The sequence below is a fragment of the Lissotriton helveticus genome, chromosome 3_2, assembly GCF_964261635.1.
Source record: "Lissotriton helveticus chromosome 3_2, aLisHel1.1, whole genome shotgun sequence".
NCBI lineage: Eukaryota > Metazoa > Chordata > Amphibia > Caudata > Salamandridae > Lissotriton > Lissotriton helveticus.
The window spans coordinates 400,445,596-400,458,363 of NC_136062.1; the positions used below are offsets into that span (position 1 = coordinate 400,445,596).

The window sequence follows — 12,768 nt, forward strand, 5'->3', positions numbered from 1 at the left end:
ATGGACCGCGCTTGGGTCAGTGGCAGATCCCTCTCCCTACCCCAACCGGAATACACAGTGGTGACGGATGCGTCCCTCCTGGGATGGGGGGCCACATGGGAGAGGCGAAGATCAGAGGTCTCTGGCGGAGTCCCGGCTCCATATCAACCTTCTGGAGGTGCTGGCGATCCAACTTGCACTGAAGGCATTTCTTCCCTCTGTCCAGGGAAATGTAGTGCAGGTGTTCACGGACAACACCACTGCCATGTGGTATTGCAACACACAGGGCGGGTGGGGTCGTGGAGCCTTTGTCAGGAGGTTTTGCGCCTCTGGACATGGCTGGAACATCAGGGCATCAGCCTGGTGGTTCAACAACTGGCAGGTTCTCTGAATGCCAGGGCGGACGAACTCAGCCATCGGTGCATGATGGATCACGAGTGGCGTCTGAACTCGGGCGTGGCGCAAGGTCTCTTTCAGCATTGGTTTGAGCCTTGGTTAGATCTGTTCGCCACCGAAGAGAACGCGCAATGTCATCAGTTCTGCGCGTTGGAGTTTCCAAGCCGGCACTCGCTCGGAGACACTTTTCGTCGCGCGTGGAGTTGCGGTCTGTTATACGCCTTTCCGCCTATACCACTTCTGCCCAGAGTGCTGAAGATCAGGCACGACCGGGCCCAAATCATCCTTGTGGCTCTGGATTGGGCACGAAGATACTGGTATACCGAACTACTCAGTCTGTCAATCGATCCCCCGATTCGACTGCCTCCTCAGGAGGACCTTCTGTCGCAGCAGAAGGAGACGGTCGTCCACCTGAACCTGTCCAGCCTCCACCTCCATGCGTGGAGATTGAGCGTCGGCAGTTGATGCCATTTGACTTGCCTCCTGAAGTCTGTGATGTCATTCTGGCAGCCAGGCGTCCCTCTACAAAAGCGGTATAGGCCTGCAGGTGGAACAAGTTTGTGGCATGGTGCACTGCAAAGGCTGTGGACCCCCTTTCTGCCCCTCTTTCTGAGGTTCTCGTCTTTCTTCTTTCCCTGGCTCAGCAGGGCTCTGCTCTGGGCACCATCAAGGGATATCTTTCCGCTGTTTCGGCCTTCTTGAGACTTCCTGATCAGCCTTCTCTCTTTAAGTCCCCCGATGTAAATAGGTTCTTGAAAGGCATTACTCACATGTTTCCTCCGGTTCCTTTCGTAATGCCGCAGTGGGACTTGAATCTGATATTAACCTATCTGATGTGTGCTCCGTTTGAACCACTCCACAACTGTCCTCTTCGTCTTCGGACTCTCAAAACTGCTTTCCTGGTTGCTTTCCTGGTTACCATCACCTCTAAGAGTGAGTGAGCTCCAGGCTCTTTCCTCTAAGCCTCCTTTCCTCTCTGTCCATCCGGACAAAGTTGTTCTGAGGACTGTCCTTCTTTTCTACCCAAGTTGGTTACTGCCTTTCACATCGACCAGACTTACCTTGCCCACCATCTTTCCGCCTCCGTATCCTTCGAAAGTGGAAGAGAGGTTCCACCGTCTGGACGCAAAACATGCGCTTTCTTTTTACCTGAACCGCACACAACAGTTCCGGGTGGACGACCAACTTTTTGTTGGCTACGTGGGCGCTAAGAAGGGACGGGCGGTGCATAAACGGACCATCTCTCGGTGGGTCGTTTTGTGCGTCAAGGTCTGTTATTCCCTGGCTAAAAAGGATCCTCCTGAGGGGCTGCGCGCCCATTCCACTCGGGCCACGGCGGCTACTACTGCCCTGGAACGGGGAGTCCCTTTGAGCGACATTTGTCAGGCAGCTACGTGGGCCTCACACACGTTTGCCAAGCACTACTGCCTCGACAGCCAAGTCTGGAGGGATGGCTTCTATGGCGTTCGGTTCTCCAGGACTTCCTGGTTTGATCTTGGTTTGCAGACCCACCACCGGGGTTGGTATTGTTGGGGTATCTATTCTAAGGTAAGGAATCTAACTAACGTGTTTCTTTCAGATGTACTAGTTACTTACCTTCGGTAACGATATATCTGTGAGAAAGATTAGTTAGTTAGATTCCTTACCGCCCCACCCATCCTCCCCATTCTTTGAACCAATATCTAGGGTTAAGGTCATCCCTTTCAGGGCCCTAGTTTCAGGGCACCAGTGTCGGGTACTTGCATGGCTCTGCGTTCCTGCTGCGGAAAGCTATGTACAGAACTGATGTCAGCGCGCAAGTGTGGCGTCTAAGTACTCCGACGTCATCCCGGCGATCACGCACCGACGACGGACGCGGAGCCGCAGACCACGCCTACCGACGCGCAGGGGTACTGCTGGCGAAAACTTTCCGGATCCAGTCTGATGCCTGGGGGTGATTCTAAGGTAAGGAATCTAACCAACTAATGTTTCTGACAGATATATTGTGATCGAAGGTAAGTAACTTGTGCATTCCACCTAACGACTCACTAGGGTGTGTTGCTGGAATCAGCATGAATGATAAACGGCGTGAAACCTGCCCTGCACCCTGGCTGCTTCTTTGCCCCTGTGCCCACACCTGCCAGACCTCTTCCTGCTGTTGCACAACAGGCTGTTCAGTGTAGCACGTCCGCGCCCCGTAAACCCCCTGTTCTACCCCACTGTCCCTAATGTACGAAGACACACAAGGTGTCTCCCCTCACCCCTTCTGCCATTCACTGGCAGGGTTCTGTTCGCACGGTGCCACCTGATACCCACCCAAACCGGCCACTCAAGGCTTAGAGGTCTTCACCTGTGCCCAGTAGTGCGACCTGGTCACCGGGTAAATCTCCCCAAATCTAAAGATGCGCCCCCTATTGGCTGTCTAAAGATGCAAACCTCCCCCATGCCCCCAGGCTTGTGTAATGACGGTGAGTTATTCCATGCTAACCCCTGGCACTGCACACGGCTTCGAATGGCTGCCACACCCGGGGCACCACTGACTGCTTCTAGCACAGCGCCTTTCCCTGGTAGGGGGCAGCGCTCCACAGATCGCGTGCGCTAGGTGAGACCCCACAGCCAAGGAAGCTTGTGCTTCAAAGACACCGATATCGCAGACAGGCTGAGGTCTGTCAAATTGACGTTTCTCTCAAACTGCCCTTTCCACTGAAGGCATCACAACTCCATTTCCCCCACTCTGCATATTTCAGAATGGTTACCTCCCCACAACTGGCCCGCGTGCAAAGGGGAAGCAGAAGCCGGCCCGTAAAATCTCCCAATACTTGCCCCCAAAGAGTAGGAGATACACTTTTGCATGGGATACATAGTATAGTCTGCAAAATGTGCCCTTCCCTTAAGCAACACCGAGCATTATACAGAGTTTCTCAGTTCCTTCTTATAAAAGGACCCCAGCCTGGGAGTTCCCAGCACACAAAGTGCACGTGGGCAAACAGCAGATGCCATATATGCGATTACATCGCAGCTCTGCGAAACCTATGCAATGCTATTACAGGATTGCAAAAGGCACCTTTTTATTCCCAAGAGTGCCGCTCCCACCTCAAACACACCAAATCCACACACACGCGAAAAGTGTCAGCTATTTAGCAACAACGAGAAGTGTTACGAAATGTTTGCAGAACAGCGTGCTCGAAAATGTCTGGTTTAACCCAGATTGTTCCCTGACTGATGTAGCGCCCCAAGTCTTAAATAGAGACTCCGGGTACTTAATGCCTTGTGCCGCATCTCCAGGAAGGATTCCGCTAGACCAAAGAACACTTGTATTTATTGCTCATTGCGATTGCTTGTAAAACACCCCTCTCCAAACAAGCATTGGCATAGCCAATAGGTCTCACCTTTGGAACCTTATAAGTATTTAGTTATGCAGTACAATATCCTTGGTGCAACAACATCAACTGTTGCATGTATAAACACTTATAAGGTCCCAAAGGTGAGACCGATTGGCTATGCCAATGCTTGTTAAGAGCAGGCTGCCTGCTCTTAAAAAATGAAAAAAAAACTTTTAATTTTTCTATTTGTAAAGCACCCCGTTTACCTTTAAGGAACACGGGCTGCTTTACAAAAAGAAAATATTGCTTTATGTAAAAGCAATCACAGACATGGTGGTATGCTGATCTCAGCAGGCCACTATCCCTGTGATATTTGCGATTCCTAGGGGCTCACAAATTGCGAGCCTACCTCATTAATATTCATTAGGTAGATCATTTGCGACCCCCTAGGAATCACAAAATGTGTACTACACACCTTCATACATTCCATTTTGCGATTTCCTAATTGCGAATCCTCTTGATCCTGCCTTAAAGTTATTAGCTCCCTAAAGGTACATCTTGTATCAAACACATCCTCCATGTCCTACACATCTTGTTCACCCCTCTCAATTTCCTGTGCCTCTTATCCCACCCGCTTGTCCTGTGAGACTTATTCCTTCATAGCCTGGATTTCATTTTATTCCTCCCATCTATTTCATCCCCTGCCCCTATTAGTCCGGCAGGTCAACAGGCTTTCAAATCTCAAATACTTCAGCTATGCCTAAGAAATAAGGGGCAAAGATGAGAGCCTAGTCTTGCCCTGAGTTTGCTACATACAGGCTGCAAAAATCTTGGGTTATGGACCAATCCCTACAGTGTTCACCCACTAGGTAAGCACTGTGATTGGCCGAGTGGGTCCATAGATTTTATTTAGATTGACTATTGAAAAATGTCCATGATCCTGGACAGAGGAAGGGTTGTCACTTGCAGGAAGAGATGTGAATAGAGAAAGCTTTGGAGTTCAGCAGTGGCAGATTCCATGTTTGAACCACAAGTAATTTGTTTAATCCACTAAGTATGAGCTTTAATAATATGATTCATATTTGCTATTCTTTTAACATACACCAGTACCATTTAACGCACAATGGAACAGGAACCTTACCTGTGCATAGGCTGTTTTGTTCTTCCGGGATCAGAAAGATTTTTCTGGCCGGAGTTTTGTCTCAGTCAGAGATGAAATACGGTTAAATTTCTAGGAGTAAAACAGTTTCTCTGGAGGAAGGAAAGCTTTGTGAATCCGGCCATCTCCTTTTAATAGTCTACACCCAAAGCAAATGTATTATGTTTATTGTACAGTGATCACAACGACAAAAAGCTACATTCATATACTTACGTTAAAGCGATCTAATTTGTAACAAAAGTTGTCACTAGCTAATGTTGTAGGCTGTTAAAGTGAATAACGTCACAATATATTTAAAAACCCAAGCAGATATCTTCAAATAAAGGAAGATCCTAGAATGCCTGTTAGTGATGCTAGACTAGGTAAAGAGAACTGTGTATTTTCTCCACTCTGTTTTGTCCTTTTATGCCAGCTTGACTAATAAATTGTTTATTTTACTTTAGGTGGAAGAAGGTAGCAAAAATGTGCACCTGGGGACCCTGATCGCTTTGCTGGTGGATGAGGGGGAAGATTGGAAGCAGGTTGAAATACCAGCTGACTCTGGAGGACCTCCCCCACACGCAGCATCTGTGGCCCCGCCTACCCAGCCAGAGGTTTCACTGCCTGGGAAAGGGGACTATCGCCATGGAAAACTTGGGTAAAAATGTCATATTTAATTATCGTAGACAGAATGGTTTGCTTTCAGTTTATATTCCCACTCCAAAGGCATTCTGGGAACCTAGACATGTCCTTTTCCATCATTGGGCACGGAGCGATATAAGAGGGCTTACTTACTGTAATGTTTTTGTCATTATACATGAAATAAATACCCTCTTAGTGTTGGCAGAAGCAGGGATCTACTGAGACATGACACCTTACTACAACACACATTGCACCTACAGGCCAACACCCTCACAGAGGGATTCGATACTTTATTGAATCCCTTGAGACCCCACCCACCAGGCACTCTCCGATTATCTGTTAAATGGTGTTAGGTGCCTAATGATGGTGCAACGTGAATTTATCACCCACAAGGTCCAGCAGGAACACCACCATATCATATCCTCGTCCCCAAACACCCATCCACTGCAGCAAGCTCTCCTTTCATTGACAGAACCGCCACCATCATAACACACTGAGTTGCCACCATCTGATGTTAGATATTGAACTTTTGATTCATGTTTTAGATGATTTAGGTATCGTGGTTTTGTATTTCCTTTACTTTAGAAAAATCCATTGCTCTTTCTGCTGGCCAGTACAATTAAATTCAGTGTGAAATGCGTTACGTAACGCTCAACATCCCTTATGATTTGAACATTAGCTCAAATTGTCTGCTTTTTTTCAAGATGATTTGGGGGATGGGGAAAAGGTCTCTCTCTGTGACGGGCTGTAGGAAGGTGGCTACCTGACTATGGTTACCCCAGATTTTTTTGCCTTGTGTTTAGCTGGTTTTTTACTTAGTTGGCCTGGTTCCCTGCTAATCAGGGCCCCAGGCCATCTGCTCTCTCTGTAAAATGGATTCCATGTACCCTAGGTACATACCACAATTGGAAATGGACTCCTTGTCAGCCCCTGTACCATGCACTATAGGTGCTCAGGGCATAGGTGCCACCAAGGCCTACCAGGGGCTGCAGCATATCTTTTGCCACCCCTGGCTGGTTCTTAAATTGACACAACTGGCTGATCCCTCAGCTGGGGTAAGATGGTGTAATCACCTCTTGCTTGGATATAGTATACCTATATCTAAACCTATATCTGGACACATATAAACCTGTGAGCCACTCCTATGGAAGGCCTTATCAATTCTGGAGGCAGAGTGCGTGGTTTAATGTGAGATGGAGCTCTAGAATGAGCTGAGCCTGTCTGCAGCTGTCGGGAACAAATCCCTAAGCTGTTCCAGGATAATGCCATACCATATACTACTAAGTGCATTATAATCCTCGCGGTTATATAGCAACTTTGGTTTGGCTTTATCAAAACATGTCGTGTAAGGTGTCATACGATTTGGAATACTATCCCCTCGCCAGTGGGGATAGCATTCCACCCCTCTAGAGGGAGAAGACATGTTACTTTGCTGAAATGCGGTTGATTTTTAAAAGAGCCTCAGATACACAAAATGGATGCTTCTGCCACAGACACAAGTCTGACCCCCTGAAGCTGACCGAAACTCAGCCAAGGGGGCTTGGACAAAGGGTTTCCTGTCGCAGGGAGGTGTCACACCACCCCAGACAGGAGATAGTGGATTGTAGCAGGGAGGTTTGAAAGAAACCAGACACTGCATGGGGAGCACAAGGCTGCCCCTTGCATAATCCGGTCAAACCGGTTCTGGGGCACACCAGCCCCAGTCCCAGCGCGGCCTGGATCAAAGGAAAGGGGTGTACCCACCCCCTTCCTGGGTCCCACCCATAGGAGGGGACCTAGCAGGTAATCCAGCCCCCTAGATTGGTATAAGAATGGGAGCAGTGCCAATGCACTTCAGATTATCCTGATGAAACATAAGAAACGAAACTCTGGACCCTTCAACATCATACTCAACGTAGAAGACTGAAGAATCTCGCTTGTGGTCAAGGAGTGACCACCCTGTGCAAACAGGCACCATCCAGCACCTCGACGTCTGCTTTGTTGCAGTTCCCGCCGGAACTCGAGCGACAGAGATAGACGAGATCAAGCTTGCCTGCCTTCTAATAGCCCGATCCACAGTCCCTGCAGAGCTGAGACCTGTGGAGGCGACCGGAAGCGTGGGGCACGCCATCTTGAAAATACCACGAGACGCTGACCGTGCAGCCCACGAGTGACCCTCGAAGCTGTACACCGGGGTTTGAGAAGCCCCAACCCTGAGCCACTCTTGCACCGAAGTTCAGCCCTCCACACTCGACGAGTTCTGCGTGGGGCCCTTCTGCTTCTTTTGGCTCAACGCGTTGGCCCGGTCACTTGCCAGCTGGCTTGTGGCCCCTGTGCCGACGAAAACCGAAATAAGACTTGTGATTCTGGTTGCTCCAGATTTACACCAGCTCCCCTGAAAAGGAGCCCCCACTCTGACCCTCCTGGCCCGAGTGAGAAGCAATATTCCAGTTCCGCGTGGATTGCTTTTGCCAAGTGTTGTTTGCTCCAATCTTGAAGCCGACAGCGCCGACGGCGAGAGCCTTCGTGGAACAGATCGTGACCCGCTCCTGGACGTCGTAGATGCCCCAGAGCCCACGTGACAGCGGAGAGAAGCTCCTCGACAACCACCTGATTGCGCCCTACATTGCCTGGTTCCGTCCTGGTTCCACCCGGGTCACTGCTGAGTGACCCAGACTCTGTCCCCTCTGCTTTCAGGTACTTTTCTATCCGGATCCACCCTTGGATCCCACCGGACACTTCTCCTTCACATCGCCTGCAGCATCTTCAGCTTCAAGCATCCAGAACCTGCAAGACGAAACCCGACGCCACTTCGACCCTATGCATCCGCTTCCTGTGGGTGAGGTAACATTGCAACGCCGGTGTTCCCACACTGGTACACACCTTTAGGGTCTGTGACTAAAGTTTTGTCCTTCTAGGTTCAGCGGAAGTATCCTAAAACTCTATTTGTGTAACTTTTACGCACCATTGACTTGCATTGGTGCATGCGTGTGCTTTAAGCACTGCACCCGAATCCCGCGGGCTTTTCCCGACTTCAGCATTGCTTGTCCCGACTGCTCCCAGCGATTCCCTAGGCCCTAGGCCTAACCACTGTTCGATTGGTATCTCTTATATCACTTTTTTAGTATATGGTCTGAGTGGCCCCTCGCCCTCATCCATAATTGTGCAACTTTGTATGTTATACTGTGCTTTTGATTTAACGCTTGTGCCCCTTTGTTCATAAAGAATACTGGGGATTATTTTAAGTAATAAATACATATATTTTTATAATATATACTTGTGTGGTGTCCTTTCATTTGATATTACAGGACTGTGATTGGTAAAACAGCTCGCTTAACACGACCTCTTGAGTTAAGCCTTCAAGGCTGCTTAGTCTATGCTACCATTAAGATAGCTTGTCTACAAGGTTGACTTACAACCAGACACCATAAGGGAAAGCTTGGACTGATACAAGGTGGTTCCAGAATTGGAAACATATATCAGGCCAACTTCTCACACAGGCCTTCAGTAAATTCGCTCCTAATCCTTGCTAACATTATGGGAGATTTTTGAGCACTGGTTTTACTTAACGAAATTATGCTGACACTAGGACTCGTGGCACAAGTGTTGCCCTTTCTGCTTTTGTTTGTCTGTGACTAGCTCTTTTCTTTATTTTTCTCCAGTTCTTGCGGACTTCTGATGCTTACTATTCTGCAGAATGTAAGAATGTTATTTTTTCTTTTCTTTTTTTCTGATATATGGAGCTAGTTTCTGTTTTATTGAATTTCTAGGGGTTGGATGGATAGATTTTTCATTCCACTGAGAGCAACTGTTTATACTTACACCAGCACCTATTAAAACTTGGACTCCGGTCCCAGGAGATAATCGCTTTAAGACTGCTCTGTTTTTATCCCTAACTTTGCTTTCTTCCTAAGAAGCTTTCATTTTATAATGCGTAAAATGAGTATCGATAAAATATGTTCGGAACTGACTCTTTACTGGGCATAAACTGTCTCGCCACAGAACACCTGCCTCTTTATTTTCTTATTAATTTTAATGTAGAATGATCGGTCAAATTTAGCAATAAAAATGACTACAGAGGTAGGAAGGTTTTATATTTGTTGAAGATTTATATTTTGTTTAGCAGATGTAACATTGAGTGTGATGTTACATACATGCATTAACAGGCCTTATAAAAAATTCATTTGGAATGAGAACTTGTCAAAAACAGCGCGTCTCCACGAGGGTCTTTGGGGAGTCGGAAGTGCTTTGGTTTCATTTGTCCTTGACCCCCCAGGGCACGCCCGGGGTCTGAGCTGTGACAGGATAAAGTGTCATGTTTCCAAATCTGTTTTAGTTAAAAGAAGCAGTGCGGCTGCCTATGGTTACATGCAGAGATATGAATCTGTAGCTTACCCGCATTTGCCCATTTTCTTTTAACTAGCAGATAGATGTGGAAAGAACGGTTCACTGGGGATGTTCTAGCAGTGGTGGCTGTTGTATGGCACCATATTCATTACTATAAGATCTTGCTACCTCCATTTCACACTAGAATGTCATTTTAGTATGTATTAAACATTTTACCATTCTATTATCTACATTTGCATTTTATTACATCACATCATTTGTTTAGTGCATGTTTAACATATAGGTTATGAAGGTAAAATACATAGCACATACACTCAAAATCTACTTAATAGATACCATAATTTTTAGCTGTAATATAAGTGCACAGGATGGTATGACCTCAGAAGTCTTTGGATAATATTATTTTAGAATGATGTTTTCTGTACAATATAGCGGCGATGCACCATGGTGACAGTCTTGGGTGCTATACAAATTTCAATATGTTAAGCCCGTTTCATAGATTTGGTCTACCGCTGTTAGTGTTAGCATTTGCATAAAAGTTTTTTATTTTTGGGACATTATATCCGTATGTTATTTTGGAGTCTTGCTAGGTCATATTGGATTATTGGACAGTGTCTAGACTGTTCAGTTGCACTCAACATGTCTACACTCTGGTTGTCCAGACAATGCTGGATTGCCATTTCCGTTTGTCTCCATCCCCTGAGTAAACCTAAGGATCCAAAGATGAGCCTAAAAGAAGTTATCGACAGACCTCTTGGGAGACAAACGATGCTGACGCAATTTTATGAGTTGTCGTCGCGTAGCAATGAGACTTCTGCATTGTCTTGTGGATGCTCATACTGTTTCACTATAGTCTGCAGATCTTACAATATGTTATATATCGAACCCTTGCATTGTAATTTTACTATGATTGCAAGCACACCTAGACTTTGAGGTAACAGTAAAATTGACACACACAAGAGCACAAAACATGAATGAGACTGTGAAACAACGCTTTTAAAGAAAAGCTAATTGGAATGCATGGGCTCACTATCGAACACCATTAAGCTTTACACCCAGTGCCTGTGGCAGAGAATTGATGATGAATATCTTCTAAATAAATGACCGCTGCGTCATATAAAATCCACCAGTTTTCGAAGAATACTTTCTATGCCCCGGGAATTATGGCCAAGCTCTGCAACTCCCACAGAGAGAAAAGTCTCACCAGGAACAGCAGCTTTGAGTTGCTCTTTTCCACAATGCTGGTGCAAGCCTGGGTATCTCCAATGCTGTAAACTGCCCTGCAGGCAGTGGATTTTCTGCTGACGGAGGAGCTGACCGCTGGATATGGAGTTCAGAAGCAAGGATTCTTCGGATATTGCCTTTGAGGAGTTATTTCAAGGAAAATCGTAAGAGAGCCAAAATGCCTTCCTTTCCAGCACCATTCATAAGATATGTACTTTACAAGACTATCGATGATCTGCATAAAACCACCTATATCAGTGAGTGTGATGGAACTGTATTCTTTTTACCTCACTGCAACATCCCTAAAATATTGGAATCCCATCTTAATTCATTTGTTCCCTGAGCAGGACAAAACGGATTTCTTTTACTTAAGGTTTTGGGTCACTTATTCTCGTATCCTGTTGAATGTGATTTGTCAACCTGATAACAAAACAATTAAAACCATTTCTTTAGCTGTTACAGCTGCATCCTACATCCAAAATACAGTTCCCCAATTGCAACTGTAAATTCCAAGCACAAGTGGACATTATCCTTTGAATAATCCCCCCGGCCCCCTGCCCCTTTTTCTCCCTCGGTAGTTTGTTAGTTGTAGCGCCAAGAAACCGCTGGTGTATGAGCGCTTTTACAAATAATTTTAAACTCAAACTCAAACTCAAGTGGATCCATTGTTGGAACTTTGACTTCTGAGGCCAGTTGGAGCTGGTCTTACTTTGAACTGGATTAGGAGACCCTTCCATGTCTGTCTACCTTCACTGTACTGTTTGGTGACATCAGAGGTCACATGATAAGGTTAACACACTGTATTATTTTTCTTTTCATCTACCATTCCAAACATAGCAAGACCATAGCAGTCCTTTACACGTGGGGCTGGATCTCATGCTGTGCCATGCATAATTCAAAGGTTTTCCATGGAAAGTAAAGCAGATACAAACTATTGTTGGTACTAGCTCGCACTCAAGGTGAGGCGTTATCTGTTGAGGAACAGCCTAGGTTTTTTGATTTTCCTGAATTCCATGCGATCATGAATGTTCCTTAACTTTACCATTTATGAGTACCAAAGATTTGTTGTTTGATCAGAGCACGAGTTTCTACCAGTGCTTGTTTTATTAGAGGGCTTGATGGATAGGAGGGACACCAGTATTGAATTGGGAATACTATTTTGCTTGTCTTGCCAAAGTTACTGTTGGATGAAGAACATTGTGTTGTGGAGGCCCTCTGGTCCAAGAAAGGAGCCTTGATGGAGGACCACCTGTCCATCCACTGATCACCAGCAGAGAGCTTGTGAGGTTGCATTGATGTTGTCGCAGCGGCATAGGTGTATGAATCATTTGCATCCCACATTCTGAGTTATTTGCTTTCTTCAGTGTGAAGCTGTATGGTAGTCCATTGTGCCCCAAGTGTGACAGTACAGAGATGGTTGGCTGGACTGACTGGGGATGAGGCAAGTTTGCAGAGTGGAATTAATGTGGAAGAAATCATTGCTTACTGCCTCACTGATTCCATATTGCACCCACATTACATAGTAAAACAAGAGGCATCATAATCAAAAGGACTATTTAATAAGGTATTATGTCACTGCAAGAACTCTACCCATTATTATACATTTTTGTTTATAACGTCTACACATGAAAAAACAGCATGGCATTAACTTGATGAAGGCGCAGACTGTTGTTACCCACTAGATCGTTGATGATGGTTGATCTCTTGTGAATCAAAGCACTTCTCCACAACCATCTAAGAAAAGCAATATAACATTAGACT

At 46.2% G+C, this 12,768-nt stretch overlaps 1 protein-coding gene across 2 annotated transcripts in view; it reads left to right on the forward strand.

The window, feature by feature from the left end:
• Positions 1-12,768, forward strand: part of PDHX (pyruvate dehydrogenase complex component X) — a 752,141-nt gene that overhangs the window by 467,780 nt on the left and 271,593 nt on the right. For both annotated transcript variants that reach the window (XM_078684319.1, XM_078684320.1), the window contains exon 5: positions 5,280-5,473. In XM_078684319.1, coding sequence (XP_078540445.1) covers positions 5,280-5,473 — 194 coding nt within the window. The remainder of the gene's footprint in view (positions 1-5,279; positions 5,474-12,768) is intronic.